The 16462-nt window shown below is 35.1% G+C and overlaps 2 protein-coding genes and 1 non-coding gene across 3 annotated transcripts; all 3 read right to left on the bottom strand.

Moving 5' to 3' along the window:
- Window positions 1-3564: 3564 nt before the first annotated feature.
- On the bottom strand, window positions 3565-7562 carry LOC145580439 (putative disease resistance protein RGA3). Its single transcript, XM_081637750.1, has one exon. It carries the CDS (start codon window positions 7323-7325, stop codon window positions 3711-3713), a length of 3615 nt encoding a protein of 1204 aa, XP_081493876.1. The 5' UTR covers window positions 7326-7562; the 3' UTR covers window positions 3565-3710.
- Window positions 7563-8927: 1365 nt separating this feature from the next.
- TRNAC-GCA (transfer RNA cysteine (anticodon GCA)) lies at window positions 8928-8999 on the bottom strand. The gene has a single exon. It is a non-coding gene; the product is annotated as a tRNA-Cys (tRNA).
- Window positions 9000-9655: 656 nt separating this feature from the next.
- On the bottom strand, window positions 9656-14962 carry LOC145567129 (glutamate receptor 2.1-like). The gene is made up of 5 exons (XM_081626368.1): window positions 14647-14962; window positions 11437-12773; window positions 11009-11321; window positions 10440-10846; window positions 9656-10126 (listed from the first exon to the last, which is right to left on the bottom strand). Exons 1-5 carry the CDS (start codon window positions 14960-14962, stop codon window positions 9656-9658), a joined length of 2844 nt encoding a protein of 947 aa, XP_081482494.1.
- Between the last annotated feature and the right edge of the window lie 1500 nt (window positions 14963-16462).

Below are 16462 nucleotides of genomic sequence, written 5' to 3'. Positions count from 1 at the left end.
CTTAAAAGGTTGTTTTATGTGCTGTTAACCCTAAATTTTAATCACCTTTCTCATGGAGTAGTATATTTATGATATCTGAATTTCAGGGTATGGCAATTAGCCAAGAAGTACATAATAGAAGAAAGTCATTTAAGCTTTCTAAAAGTTTGTAAAATGACAGTATGGCCGTGTAGAATGGAATGTTAAGTTAATTTTCAAATGTCAACATACTATCTGAAAGATGTATTCTTTATTAGAGAAATTGATGAGTTTCTTTGTGTATGATCGATGTAGATCAAAGTATGGCATTGCATGAGTGATCCAAGAAGCGACCACTAGAGCAACATGTTTGCTCATCTACTAATAGACTTCAAATGAAAAGGCCAAGGATGCCAATGACTGTAGTGGAGTCCCGGATGGTGAGGAAATGGGATGAGATGGACCATACATATTGGTCACCATCATGAAGTACATGGTGCAGGGGTCGTATTTGGTACGGGGGTTCAATCTTTACAAGCCGTTCATAGTGTGTTAGTCATGGAGGTCAGCTGTGTTGGATTCACTCTTCCCGCCTGGAAATGTGCTGGATCTTCGCTTTTTAAAAGGCGCCACAGTGGATGAAAAGCAGTATTATCTATTCTACTTGAAATTTTTGCTCCGCCGCTCTCACCAGGCCAGTACACCAAACTATTTATTCCGCAAATTATTTTTAGGGGTGAAGCAGATATATACATTGCACAAAGGTAACACCCCTTCAACTCTAAAGTATCAAAGTGCTATGTCTCTGATTATTCAATGATTTAACTTTAGGCGAATATATCATTATGACATTCCATTGTGTACCTTCTATGTGTGTATGTGCGCGTGTGTGTAGGGTCATATTGTTTGATGATTACTTATGGAAACCCACTTTTTTTTTTCCAGATATTTGTATTATGATTTATGTGGCCATTCATGACTCATGAGTATGCTATTCTCACCAAGCCCCTCAGGCCCTCAGTATTTACATTGCTGTCCTTTCACATGCTCACGTGAAGTGTTTGCTTGTATATTCATAATACATACTTGAAATGTTTGATAATATTGAATAAATGCTTGCTGTTTACATCGTTTTGTGTTTTCATATAACAATTCTGGAGCATTAGCTGAAGTTATAGTTGTGCTTACTCTTCTGCTTTTTTAATGAACTTGTTTTGGTAACACACAGACATTTTCTGCTGTTTTGGAAGAACTTGTTTTGGTTTGTTTGTGAATTCATTTGCATGTGTAAATCATATGTAGATAGCAGCAAGCATCAAAATCAAGCGACCATTGTGATAATCCTACCCCTATCGGGGACTCTCAGCTAATATACAATAATGTGATCCAATCTCTCAACAGATGCCCCTGCGGCCCTGCTAAGGCAGGATTAAGGGAGGGTTGTGTGCACATTGTCTTGCTCTTATTGGAGTGACTGATTCCAATCAATCCTTGAGTTGAGGTGTGTCAGTCATATGCTAGTGTGCCATCACAGGAAATATAGCTCACAGGGTTATATTGGTCTTTGTGATGTAGGCAGATTGGTTTTCCTATACAAAAAATTATATGTAGTGTCTTTGGAGCTTGCAATACACCCACAAGCTCCACCCTTTTTGGTGTACAGCAGGAGACCAAGGAGGGAACAGGATCAGCAGCAGCAGCAGAGCTCTTCTCCACCACTCACATGAGCAACGGTCTTCTGATATTGGCAGGGAGCATGTTTTGACGTTTTGTTGTATTAGCTCTTTCACTGTGGTAACTCTAGCTCATTGACAAGATGTAGTAAAGTAGTAATTAAGGCTTTTGTCCATTTATGCATCTATTGTAGTAGTATAAGTAGAGGAAGTCTAGAATAGAGATGGTATGCAGAAATTTGTGAACAAACACTTGGAGAGTTATGGCCTAAAGCCATATTATCATTCACAAGCTTTGAGCTTATTAATTAAACTTTCAATCTTTCGACCAATAATTGTGTTGAGCTACGCTAGTCCGTTGCAGAGCTCTAAGCTGTTTAACTTTCCTCATCATGAACAATTGAACATGATTGCATTAAACTAATTATGCCACAGAATCAGCTCAGTGGTTTGGAGTTAAAGTTTCAATGGTTTATTTTATTTATTTATTTATTTTTCCTGAGAAGCTTCAGTTGAGTCCCATATGAGACTAAATGTTGTCTGGTTTGTTCTCCATATATGTTTGTTAGAACCTAATGTCAATTTTTAAAATCATGGTAAATTTCACTCATGATGGTTGTCATATTTTTTTTGATACTCTGAGTTTTTTTTTTTTTTTTTTTTTATTTATTTTTTTTTTTTTTTATGCAATTTGACATGTTCATAGTGTGTTGGGAATGGATATTTTTTTGGCAGCCTCTAGTTATTGTATTGAGTATTTTTCAAAAAGATAAAATCACTAATATTTCAAGTTGAGAAAGAATTCTCGCTCAAGATTTTTAATCAGTGATCGTTGTGACATTTTTAATTTTTTACCACGAGTAGTGTAAAATACTGCAAATGGACGCCTTATGGTCAATTGTGGTAAATCTTATTTGTTTGAGTATTATTTAGAATAATTTTACATCTGACAGTGAATTTTTGGAATTATGAGTACTTCTAATAGGTCTCTCACAATTTGTTCAATACTCCGTATGAAATAGTCATATCATCTTGATTCTTTTTGATGTCATTGTTCCTAAGGACTATTCTCTCCCATATCATAGAACCATTTGCTGCAATACTTTGCTTTGTACAATGTTAGCTAGTTTCATACAAGCACATTTTTATGTTTAAAAAACTTTCCTTTTTTTTTTTTTTTGTATTTGCTTTATACAAGTACTTTATTGGGGGCAATTCAAGGTCTATCTTTGTTACTCTTAACTCGATTTTCCTATGGTATGATTACTCTTGCTGTCATGGTTATAACATATACGGAGTATTTATTTTATTTGGGATGTCCCTAAGTTAACATATATAATAAGCGGATTGATTTTTTTAATTAAAATGCTAGTAGAGTAGTAGGAAACAAAGTTTTGTTTCCTGTATTATTATTACTAATCTGTCATTGACAATTTTATCTACATGTTATTTGGATAAAAATCTACTGAATTGGGCCAAAATGAGTATACAGAACTGTAATGTTTGGAGAAACTTGTTTCATAATTACAACACCTCCTGCAAAGAGGTCTCATCAGATCATGCAACTTTTGGATCTGGTTTCCCTGGATCAATTACTAAACTCAGGGGTAAAAAGGCATTTAATGGCATCACTCGGGAGGAACACAAGCACCTTCAAATGCTGACCATGGCTGCCCACTGGAGGAATGTTCTGGCATGTCGAGACCTATCGAGTTCTTGACTGAGAGAGGAAGATTTTTTTCAAGGTTTTATTCCATCAATATAAGTCGCATTGAAAATACATTACTCCACAATAAACACAATTTTAAAAATAAAAAGAAAGAATCTGTAGGATAAGCATTGCAAAGTTCTCCAGCACGAAACCAAATCCAGTTGTAAATATACATTTGTATCATACATCATTAAAAAGGTCCTTGTTAAACAAAAGAAAATATTGGAGAAAACGGCTTAAGCTTTGTATTGATGATAACTATATATATATATATATATATAATACAATAGGATACCTAACTTGCCTAAAACTCCTAACAAGATAAACTTAACATAAATACAATATTAACAAATATAACCAAACCGACTCTAATAGCCCTTGACAATAACAAGAGGGACATGGTGAAACTTGGGGCAGTCAAGACCATTTGGGCGTCGACACCTCTTTGTCAATCCTGGACAATCATCGATAGTGAGTTTACTTAGGGAGGTGAGCTTGCTAAGGGCTTCCGGTAGATATGTCAATTTCCGACAACAGTGCAATTCCAGATCTTGAAGAGAGGATAAACAACTTATCCATTCTGGTATTTCCCTCAATTCTTCATTTAGTTTTAGTTGCAGGTAACGGAGGTTAGTCAAATGTTGAAGTCCACTCGGAAGACCCACCATTTTAGGAAATAATCCTAATTCCAAAGAGCGAAGATTAGTTTTGAAGGCTTTCCATGGCATCATTTCATCTCCCTTTCCACTTGACGTTGGCTGTTCATTTACTGATAGGTCAAGCACTTGACAATTCCAGAATCTCAACTTCTCCAGTTCAGTCAGATGTTCCAGGCCTTGAGATATGCTTCTCAACTTAGAACATTGAAAGAATTCCAAACTTCGGAGTGAACAAGATAGAGTTGCAAGCGCTTCTCCTAGACTTTTAGTGTTCACTAGTTTGTCATCATCACTGACACATAGCGAAGAAAGCTGGTGCAGACATTGTTTAGGGAGGGACATAAGTTGGTCTTCCACATTATCCATTTTAAGCTCCTTTAACTTCAAAGAAGGCTTTCCTGAACCAGAAGAAGAAGATGTGGTTGTTGTTGATAGAGTTGTTGCCATCTTCAATACTGAGAGCCTCTCATTGGTGCCGATTAGTGTCAAAACTTCCGCTTTTGGACAAAGTGGCAGGAATTTCAACTCCGGACAATTTTGTATAATTAATTTCGAGAGATTACAAAATTGTATGGACAATTGATGATGATCATATTGTTGGCCGGCCCCTACCAATTCAGATAACAATGTACATTCAGAATCATTTGAACTCTCAATTGCTTCTACTCCTTTCCACCATCCTTTTAGTTTTTTCATTCTTGACAACTCAAGTACTTGAAGAGATGGGAAGAATAGAGTTTGTATCCCTTGCGATTTTGATGATGAGGAGGAAGTATCACATACGCCATCCTCCATATATTCCACATTGTCCATAGATTTAATTCTAAGACGCTTCAAGAAATGTAGTTGACTAAAGACAGGGACATCTTGACAACTACAAGTGTAAAGTTGAATCTCAACCAAATATGGAAGAGTAATACACAAATCACCCCTCCTTGCCCAACTTGGGAGCTTCTGACCCTTGTACCCGAAAATATTCAGTTCCCTTAAATTAGAATGCGGTTTGAGGCCCTCCAGCATAGCTTCATCATGGTTATATTCATTATCATATGTATTACCAAATGAGGTGCTAAAATAGCTTATTGCCAATTCGGTCAGCCCCTGTTTATTGGTCAAGTTTGGTTCCATTGCTTCTTCTACCATGTTCTTTTTATCAAAATCTCTAAAGATCTGTATATGCATGTCACCTCTTAAGTTATTGAGTTCCTTTAAATCACTCAATTTAGCACTACTTTTTGGTTTGTTCCTTAACCCCATAATAAAACACCTATTATAATCTACTATAAATGTAGGCAACCTATTTAGCGAAGTCAATCCTGCTAACCCTGATGGCATGCGAGTAAAATATCCAACATTAAGGCTCCTCAAATTAGCAAGTTTTCTAATATTTTCTGGTAGTCTGCGTACCAGACAGTGTTGTATATTTAGTGTTTGCAAATTTTGGAGATCTGTGATTGAATCAGGAAGTTCTTTAATACTTGTGTAAGATAAATCGAGGAATCGCAAGTGAATAAGCTTACCAATTGAACTTGGCAAACTCTTGAGACTGAGATTATGTAGATCCAACACCCGCAAGCAACTAAATCTTCTTATTAATTGTTGGCATATTGATTTGCTGAAAGGAGACCCATCATTTATTTGGACCGGCAAAAGAAACGTACGCAGCAGCTTCAAATTAAGCATGCGATTCGGAATTTCCCATAAGGAGGTCAAACGATAAGCAAAGGACAGGTGGAGGATTTTGTCATCAAATTCGCTTTCAGCAGAACTTGCAAGCTTGCACTTGACTCCAGCCACTTCTTGAGCAAGATCATGCATCAAGTCGTGCATTTTGCAGCCCGTAATATCACCCCATTTATTTTTTGTTATATCCTGGAAAAAGCCCCTTTGCAGCAAAGTTTGAAAATAGTCCTCTGCAGCCTCATCTAGACTTTGGTTTTCATCGATTTCTGGAATAATGAAGCCCTCAGCCATCCAAAGCTCTTTCAACAATTCTTTGTTCAACTCAGTGTCTTTTGGAAACAAAGAGCAATAAGCAAAGCAATTTTTCAATGGCGACCACAAGTGATGGTAGCTGAGCCTGAGAATGCTCATAATATCACTTTGGCTCTCAGGTATTTTTGCAAGACTTGTATCCCTGATTGACAACCACTTTCTCTCCTCCTTACCATAAAGCAGACTGCCTACGGTTCTTATGGCCAAAGGAAGTTTCCCGCACTTCTTAACAATCTCCTTACCCATCTTCACCAATTTTGGATTTTGTAGAGCTTCTTTATTGAATGCCATCTTTTTGAATAATTCCCAGGACCTTTCCTCTGATAAACCTTGTAATACATGAGGAGGAAAAGTGCACATTATTTCGGCCACCTCACTTGATCGAGTAGTAACCACGATTTTACTACCATTTCTACCAACCTTTAACAGAACCTCCAACTCAAGCCATTTCTCACGATTTTCATTCCACACATCATCCAAAACAAGCAAGTATTTTTTATCACCGATTTCCTTCCTCAGCTGACCCTGTAGCTGTTCCATCTCTAACTTGGGTATCTCTGCGTTTGTTGCAGACTTGAGGATCTTCTCAGTGATTTCCTTGATGTCAAAGACATCTGAAACACACACCCACAATTTCATCTCAAAGCATTCCTCAACCCGAGGATCTCTAAAAATGAGTTTTGCTAAAGTGGTCTTCCCCATGCCACCCATTCCCACAATTGTGATGACAGGGAGCATCCTGTCCCTCTGCTCGTGCTCGTCGTCAGTGGAAGAAGAAGCAAGCAGCATGTCCAAGATGACTCTCTTATCATCATCTCTGCCAATAACTTGCTCAGCATCAACAAAAGAATAAGTCTGATCTCTCATAGGCCTCTTCAGTGCTCTCCTTTCCTCATGAGAACAGGATACAAAGTTGAACTGTGTACCATCACTGCCTATGCCATCAAGCTTTTCCCGGATTTTTTTAATCTTTCGGGAAACACGGATGGCAAATGCCATCTGATTGTTCCCGGAGAAGAATGTTTGTATCTCTCTAGTCACTTCATTTCCACCCATGAGCTGTTTTCGTGCAGCAATAGTAGCAAACTCATCGAACAAGTCATCAGCAGCATAGACAACAATGGTAAGCCTGTCAAGCCAACCACGAACGACATCCTCAGATTGCCTCTCTTCAGCATCCAACAGCTTCCCTTTGATAGTGTTGACGGTATCCTTGAGCTTCTCGAGCTGATCCTTGAAGCCCCAAGCCGAGGCAATCTCGGCAAGGGCCTTTGATCCCAGATTCTTCAGGACTTCCTGTGCAATGCCAAACACTATTGCTTCAGCCATTTGCTTCTCTCTCTCTTTCTCTCGCTCTTTCTTTTGGTCTAGTTTATCAGAATTTTTGATAATTCAAGTAAATGGTTGTGAAGAAAGTTAAAGGACTTGAAGATGATAATGTAGGCCATCTGTTAGAACTCAATCAGTGAAGCTTGTCCATGCTAGGACAAGAGGTCCCACCCTCTATTTTAAATGCATTTGGTTTTTTACACGAGTTGAGAAAAGATACTTTGGACTATATAAAATGAGAATATTTACATAATTTGATAAATGAAAACATTTGCTTTGATAGTAGTTACATAATTTCTTTGTTATTAAATAAAAATAATTGCTTTGATGCAAGTATTTTAGTTTTTTTGCTTGCTTGATACATACCTTAGTTATACTTATACTACTCGTGTTAATTTTGAAAACCGGAAACAAATACTAAAACCTCACATAACTCGAAACTCACACAGGTTCAAATGTCAACAATCGTAAATAGGTGCTTAGATGATTTATTTACTTATTTAGTTAGTGAAATGGTTGATGTAGGTGCAAGGATGATGCAACTCTTCTTTTCTCTTCAATTCCTTTCCCTCCATTAATCTCTATTAATTTAGTGAAATGGTTGATGTAACGACAACATTATGCCAGCTAATATTATCAGATTTTATTTTGGTGATTCAATTGAATGGTTGTGAAGAAAGTTTAAGGCCTTGAAGATGATAATGTCGGCCATCTGATCTGTAATAAATCAATAAGTGAAGGTAGTACAGAGTATGCTACTATTGACTAATTAATCAATTCAATGCAAGTTGTAAGTTGGAAGACTAATTTTTACTTGGAATTATGATGAATATTCCAAATTGATAATTATGAGTGCACTACTTTTGACTAATCAACTTAATGCAAGGGCTAGTGCACAACTTTTAATACCAACTTTTACTTGGATTTTTTTTTTTTTATAATTCAATTTGATAATGTGATATGTTGAATGGCAGTTTTTGTTTTATCAATACTGCTAACAATGACTTCAGACTCAATAATTCAATAGCACTGATGGCTTGGTTAGCGTTGGACATGTATGATCAACTTATATTTTGTTCACTCGTCTGTGCTCGCAACATATTTTGCCTGTGTCCACAACTCCACAAGGACCTCACATGACCTCAGACCTTTAGTCCATAGTTCCTTACATTGTATCATAATAATTATTTATGCGGATTTTTGGGCGTTTTATGCAATAAGAAACGATCTATCCTACTCCGAAAGCTTTGCCATAAGGCATATAACATAGCAGTACATATTCAAAATATTGATACAGTCATACAGTAATAAGTGAGTTGCTGGTGTAGAATTCAGAACTCCCAACTCCGAGCCAAAAATGTAGCTTTTCAAAAATAAACGTGAGCCAAAAATGTAGTTTTTTTTACAAAAATAAACGACAGCCAAAAATGTAGTTATAACAGTTATACACAGAAAATGAACAAGGCCTGAATTTCATTTTCAGAAAATATTACTGTATGCAAGTGCTTAGATGAATTCTAGTTATCATAATCATCTAGAGACTTAGAGTTTCAACTGTCAAATTGATAAAATTTCTGCCAAAGAAAAAACAGTTCATCTTTAAGGGCCCAACCGGGTTCGAACCGGTGACCTATTGATCTGCAGTCAATTGCTCTACCACTGAGCTATGGACCCGTTATTGTTAAATTATTGACGTTAAACAATTTATATCTATACGTGGGTATTGCTACAATATATTAATCCTTCTCTTGATTAATAATCTGAATAAGTGTTTTAAACTTTTAATGTGTTAATCTTGAAAAAAATTTCTTGTATATTTGTATCAAAATTAAATTAAAAATAGACTATTCTTATATTGTCTCTCGTTTATGTACGATTAGATTATGATTGTTTTCAATTGCTAACCGCATTCATGTTTGTCAATTGACGCTGAATTTAATTTACTCATCAAATATTCATAGACTCAATAGTTCATCTAATCTGTTATAACAGCATAAAGGCCATAAACCCTAGTCCCAATCAGTATGCATGCTCAATCAAGTTATACTCCATTAATTTAATCTAGAAGCAACACGTTACATATGTTACATAATATCAAATCAGATTCGATCTAGCTGTTTTAAAAATTAAATTACATTACGTTACACACTATTGGATTTTGGTATATGCATTATTTTATCTAACAAGATCTAATATGTAACTGTGCCATATGGCAGACTAGTAGGTATTTCTATATCCTTCAAATGTTCTAGGCTAGTAGTAAGTATATATGTAACCACAGATTAATGTTACAGTGATCATCTTTTGGGCAGATCAAACGAATGGCTTCATTATTCTCTCAATGGACTAGGATGGCAGTTCGTATTAGGCATACTTTCAGCTGCATCATCACCGCGGTGATTCTCACAACTACGACAGCTCTTTTCTAGCTGCTGCTGAGTTTTCTTGATGCTAGGGGATGACCGGTCTATCTCATCAAATGTCTTAAACAGTTCTTTAACTCTAATACAGAATGAACCGTTATTCTGTTTCCATATATGCCAATGTTTGGACATGAACTGCACTAGGAATACTACAAGAGCGACAACTGTAGCTAGTCCTGCTATAAGAAACAGCCCCCAGAAGCTCTCAAGTCCAAGACTAAATTCATAATCATAAGACACTTTGTTGCTGGATGAGCTGTCGCAATTGTCTTGTGTGTTGAACCATTCTTTTTCGATTTCCACCATCTTTTCCCCTTCTGTTACGCTCAATATTGCCCTTGAAACATCAGGCACCAGAGGAGACTCTTTAGGAAAAACCTGTATGATCCATGTATATAGTCATTCCGTCTGATGGCCGGTTTGTTTATATATGACGAAAATCAGAAATGAGAAGAAAGCAGACACATTTACTACACAGCATAGTGTATTGCAATAAGTCAATCACATGAATGATTCATATGAATTTGCACCTTAAGCTAAAGTTAATTATTAAGATTGATAACTATAAAATATAATTGTGGATCAAATGTCATTGAGTATTTACCAATCTTGTTCTGTAGGACAGTCAATTAAGACTGTTATAACAAAATCTGTAGTAGCAAGTATAAATGAGATAAGATGAAGTACTTACAAAGCCAAAACCACCAGTCTTGTAAGAAGGTTGTACCATGGAATACTTTTGACAATGTTGTGCTAAGAAAAGCCTCATATATGGAACCTCGTCGAAAACTGCAGAAACACCCCCACTTTTGCTGCCTTTTGACAGTAACTCATCTAGCTCATCGCACGTTTTGTAGGGTTTTAGTTGCTTTTCTTTGAATCCTAGCTGTTTTAAGAGTCCTTCAACAAAGGAGCCCTGCTGATATGCTACAGAGTCCCTGTTTTTTATCAGCTCATTTATGCTTTTGACTGCAGGCTGCAACTGTTGGACGGTTAACATAGATGTCAAGCTTGCTGTGTAGCTTTGTGTAAGGATGAGCACCACAAATATCCATACCACCATCACAAACCTTGCTGGATTGCTTAAAATATTCTCACCTGTTTGCGATATACAAGAATCAATAAGGTTAGATCCATATTTTCAATGTATAATAGGACTGCAGGAAACAATTTAACCTCAGTTGCACAAATTTTGTACAGTAAATATTTTGTAGCCTGTAAAATTAAGAGCAAAACACAGGTTAAGATGGAGCAACTTACTATGTGCAAAGACCATGGTTGAGAATGAATGGTAAAGAGCAGTGCCTGCTTGATGTAAGGGAGGGCCTCGGAATTCTTCGTTCACACGGTGTTCAAGAACCCAGATTATGAAAGCAATTAACACAAAGAAGCAACAGGTCATAACCCAGAGATCCCAAGTCAGTGGCTTCATAAACAGCCATGCCCTCTTTGTATGGTTCTCTTTCACCGGAACAACCATTGTCACACCAGATTCTGTAAATGGGAGTGTATAATCTATATATAGTGACCTGTTTGCTACTATGGTCACATCTCCAACAACAGCATCATAGTCCTGTCAAATAGAAAAATAGTGAATTATTAGTATATTACTCCCTAAAAACATAAATACATAATCTTAATCATACAGAAACCAAGCTGATAGACTCATAAAGATGTTCTGTACTCACCCCAAGATAAACCTGGTAAGTCAAATCATTATAAGAACTCGAGGCCGTCTCTTTCATTTGCCAAAAAGGAACATATTCATAAGAAACATAGTATGGAAGCTTTGCCATAACTGCATCGAAAACATCGATGCAGTAACCTGTGACTTTGGTAGTGTCAGAATCAGGATCTTTCTGCACTTTCACAAATTCAGTAAAGCCATCCTTAATAGGAACTCCAATTCTCAACTTTCTGTCACTTGCAGGAATGACCCAACCTTTAGGAACAGAAAAACTGTCTCCTGGCCATATGATAGCTCGTAGATTAATCTTCGATGTGGAATATGCAGAACCTGCAGAGAAGTTCCCCTTCAGGTCTTTCATTAGTCCATTTTCTGCAGTCCAAAACCCGACATCTTTCCATCCATTTCCAACCAAATTTATTATTTGGTAGATGGATGGTTTTAGTTCCCCTTCTTTGTTGAGGCTAAAATCTCCTGCAAGACCTCTGAATTCAGTTTTCGATACAGCTTGGACAAGCTTCGGCCCAATATTGGAGACTGCAAGATCATCTAGATCAGTTGAAGTGCTATTACTTTTACTTTTCTTTGATGAACTGAAGTCATTAACACTACTAGTAAATGCTTCCTCTGCTGCTTTAGCAAGAGCAAAAGTAGCATCATAAGCCCATAAACCATACACATTTGGGTGATCATGCTTGAAATTCATTGACCATCTACTAGTAAAATTCTTAAGCTCTTGTGTTCTTGGAATATAAGTCTTGACACCCAACACACCTTGCATTGATTCGAGGGCATTATGATCGAAAGATTCGAGTAAATCAGTCATCCCAGTTGTCAAAATCCAAACATAGTCTTCACTAATCATCCCTGCCTCTTTAGCTTTAAGAAAAAACCTAACTCCTATATTAGGCCACAAATGAACAATGAACACCCTTGTTTGCATTGTTTTCAACTTGTACAATTCTTTTAAAATCTGATCATCGGTTGCTAGTGGATTAATGACACTTTGGTATGGCATACGCGTGTTGATTCCTTGTAACATGTCTACAAGATCAGGCATAATGCCTCGACCATATTCATCATTACCATGTATTGGCACAACTTCTTTCCAACCAAATGCTTGGATAAGCGCCCCGATGGCTCGTACTTGATGTACATCTCTTTGGGTAGCTCGAATGAAGTAAGGACTTCCTAGAGATGAAAGGAAGGAGCTTGTTGCAGAGTATGAGATGATGGGTACTTGAGCCTTAGTGCCAAGATTTATCACAAATTGGGTTTCTGTTGATGTAAGTGGCCCTAATATTGCCTTTACTTCAACGTTATTGATAAGATGAATGGCTGTAACACAAAAGTTTGACATATTAAACGATTAATATTAACATACATGATATCTTTAATTAATCCTTTGGCTTCAAAAATTACTCTTTTTGTAAGAATAGTGCAGGCAGTGCTCATATATAATTGAATGAACAAGTATATTAAACTTTCAAATAAGTACTTATATTTCATTTGTCCACTAATATTTGTCACATGGCATAAATTGTTCGGAAAAAGTTGGCACATCTCTTGAAATTACATTTTGCTATGATATTGTGAAGATAACAAGCATAACATATACGAGTACTAAAATATAAAGAAATATTTTTGTAAAATCATTTATAATTATAATATACTACATACGGAATAGGATACCGTGACATCTAATTTTATTTTCAAATTTATACTAACCACCTATTCTACCATTAGGTGTAATATTACAACTTTCTAACATACGTAACACATAGCCACATATATAGGGAAGAACGTTATAAGATGTAAATTAAAAAAATAATAATAATTACACCACCGTTTCTAGCGTCAACTCCCAAGTCTTATTCTAATACTCGTAGCAATTATAGAGCAGAGAAAGTAATTAGCTATTAAACTTGTCCTAATCAAGACTTTTCACAAGGGTCACTAGATACTAAATACCTAATTCAAAATTTTGCATGCATGTTAGTTTATCCTGTTAGTGTGCTAAGTGAGATGCCACAATGCAATCAATAAATTAATTAAGGACTAATTAAATAGTGGCATCTAAATTATTATTTTCAGCGACATTGATCTTATAACTATGACATAAATTTGGACTCTAATTTGTAATACATCATTATAAAACTGAATAATTTTGTCTAATTGGACAACTAGACCTATGTATGAAGACCATAACTACTAACCAGCTGTATGAATTTTCCTATACTAGTCAATACTCAATAGTCGTGATCCCAAATAATGTATTTTCATGTCATCATTTTGGTAGTTGTTGAAAATAAGCTCTTAATACATACTACTACGTATTATAGAGCGATTATAAAATAAACATAAACTCCCTAGTGTACGTAGGATATTTCTCATTTGTGGTTAGCATTTTTTTTTTTTTTTCAGAGAATAAAACGAAAACATAATTTACTCATGAATTGATCGAATTTATCTCTATGATATAGTGAATTTTGTATTCTCGTTATGTTTTTAGTTTATTGGTATAGTAAATGTTATCAACCTGACCCCTTCACGTGCCGTTCTATATATAAGTCTATATGTAAGAACTCATATTTATATGACAACTGAGTAAACATTTAGAATATATGAGTAAAAATTTAGAACGAACACATGATTTGAAGTTTAGAACATATGAGTAAAAATTCCAGATCATATACGTGTGTAATAATTTGAACATCTGATTTAATATTTAGAACATGTGAGTAAAATTTTTAAAATTTAATTTAAAATTCAAATCATATGAATAAATTTAGAACTATGATTTAAGATTTCATACATACAAGTAAAAATTTAGAACAGCTGATTTAAAATTTATAACAGACGAGTAACTTTAGAATATGTGAATAAAAGTTTGGAACATACGAATAATAATTTAGAACACATGATTTAAAATCCTGAACATATGATTAAAAATCTTAAAACACAATTTAAAATTTAGAACATAATTTGGAACATTTAATTTAACTCATTTAAGATTTAGAACACATAAGTAAAAATTTAGAATATACGAGTAAGAATTTAGAACATAAAAGAGTTCTCTCATATAGAAGCCAAAAATCACATCTAAGCCCTATGCACGGCCCATTTTCAGCCCTCTCTTAGAGAAGTTGATCTTAGTTTCAGGATATCATCCAAAAGGGTGAGGTGGAAAAAAAAAATATGATTTACGTACCAGCAGAAGCAGCACTAACAACATCATAATGCTTGTAATCTTTGGTATGTAAAACAAGCCTGGTGTTGTAATTCTGATGAGTATCGTAGAAGCTCGAAAGCGCCATTTTAATGCATCTGTAACCCATCTGCCCAACCCAGTAATCTTGTTCATCCAAGATCAATCCCACATTAACTGGTATAATCTTAAGCATTGATCTCTTTTGAAACAACTTTGTAGCAGCAGTAATTGCACTTGTTTTGCTATTTCTTGCTAATGATGCTATTGCTGCGTTTATTAGTAAGAGATTTAGGAAGATTAGGCGAAGAAACCTCATCTTTTAAACTACAAGTATTATTGTTTTGCCTTCTAAGGCCTCTTTGTTTGGCTAGAAATAAGATGTGTGTGTACTCTTATATACAAGTCCTAGCTAGCTATGTAATTAATTATTATGTACTCCGTATGTAGTAGGCGGAGTAGTATATGTAAATTCTTTCTTGCCATGTGACGTATGGCAAAATAATTATATGTACTCTTTCTATTTCTAAATAAATAGTCGCTATAGTTTGACTTTATGTACTTGTATTAATTTTTAATAACATTTTTTACTAGTTTTAAATTATTGTGCAATATATAAATATATTGTTGGAATAATAATCAAGAATTAGATGCATACATTAATATTAGTAATACTATTTTTCAAATGTAAATTAGTATAGTACTTCATAAATTACAAATAATTTATGCAAGTATGTAGTAGTACTGTAGTAGTAGTCAAATTATTGTGTATTAATACATGTATAAGACTATTAATCAAACTGTTTAAGCATTTAGCGGGAATAAAAAATGGAGTAATACTTGTAATTATAATGAATTCAGCGGATATTAATTATATACAAATTATTAATAAACAATGATTCATTGATATGATGATAATTGAAATTTAAACCCTATAACAAAATTGAAAGAATGATGGCATTTGACCATCCAGACCACTAGATCAGCCTTGATTCTCTTTTATATATTTTAATATGTGTATATATTAAAATTATCATATACGTCCGTATATATACGTGTCCATAATAGTATATGTAGTAAGCTCCAAGAGGCTGTTTAAATTAACAATTTATAGTTTTGAGTTTTGACAGCTACTAACTACTAAGTAGGTCAATCAAGCCTTTCAAAGAAAACCAAAATATAGCTCGCTCTTACCCATGCAGCAATGCGTGACATGCATGTGGGACTGTGGGTAGTATTATATACGATGCTCATTCAACAACTACAAAGGAATACGGAGTAGTAAATACGGACTATGAAATACAAGTATATTTTCATTACATGGTAGTTGACTCAAAGGTTGAAGGTAGGAAAACAAATTTAAACGGGTGCTATATATTTATTTACTTTTTTTGGGGGGGGGGGGGGGGGGGGGGTAATGAACAGGACATTAGATGAATGATCGATGAAACCTTATTTCAATTCAAATCAACTGGACTGACTGTGCTTAATAACCCAACCAGTCAAGGATGTACCACATATATAAATGATATGGAATATAACTAAGGTAGTTTAGCTCGTTTGCTTGAATAAATAAGTCAAAACATTACTTTAACCGTTCAATATATGTTAGTTGTATTATGAATAATTTGATATATGCATGTCTTTGTGCATGTTAGTTTATCTAAATTGAAGTCAATTAAGTTGTTATAGCCTTAGCACACAATGGCATTAAGCCATCAACATATTAAGTTTAAATCAAGCATCTCGACCTTCCTCGGGTAAAAATGAAGATACACTTAAGAATTGAAAGAGTAAAATAAGATCAGAAGAGTCAAAG

Source organism: Chenopodium album, chromosome 2 (assembly GCF_948465745.1).
Source record: "Chenopodium album chromosome 2, dcCheAlbu1.1, whole genome shotgun sequence".
NCBI lineage: Eukaryota > Viridiplantae > Streptophyta > Magnoliopsida > Caryophyllales > Amaranthaceae > Chenopodium > Chenopodium album.
Note: the sequence above shows the minus strand (reverse complement) of the source record. Positions and strands in the feature narration are given on the sequence as shown.

What these genes read in the sequence shown, in the direction of transcription:
- LOC145580439 (XM_081637750.1), bottom strand. Translation starts at nt 7,325, where the DNA reads ATGGCTGAAGCAATAGTGTTTGGCATTGCACAGGAAGTCCTGAAGAAT.
- LOC145567129 (XM_081626368.1), bottom strand. Translation starts at nt 14,962, where the DNA reads ATGAGGTTTCTTCGCCTAATCTTCCTAAATCTCTTACTAATAAACGCA. An exon ending in CTTACCAGGTTTATCTTGGG is followed by an intron (nt 11,322 to 11,436) that starts GTGAGTACAGAA and finishes TCTATTTGACAG; the next exon opens with GACTATGATGCTGTTGTTGG. An exon ending in AGACTGGTGGTTTTGGCTTT is followed by an intron (nt 10,127 to 10,439) that starts GTAAGTACTTCA and finishes TGGATCATACAG; the next exon opens with GTTTTTCCTAAAGAGTCTCC.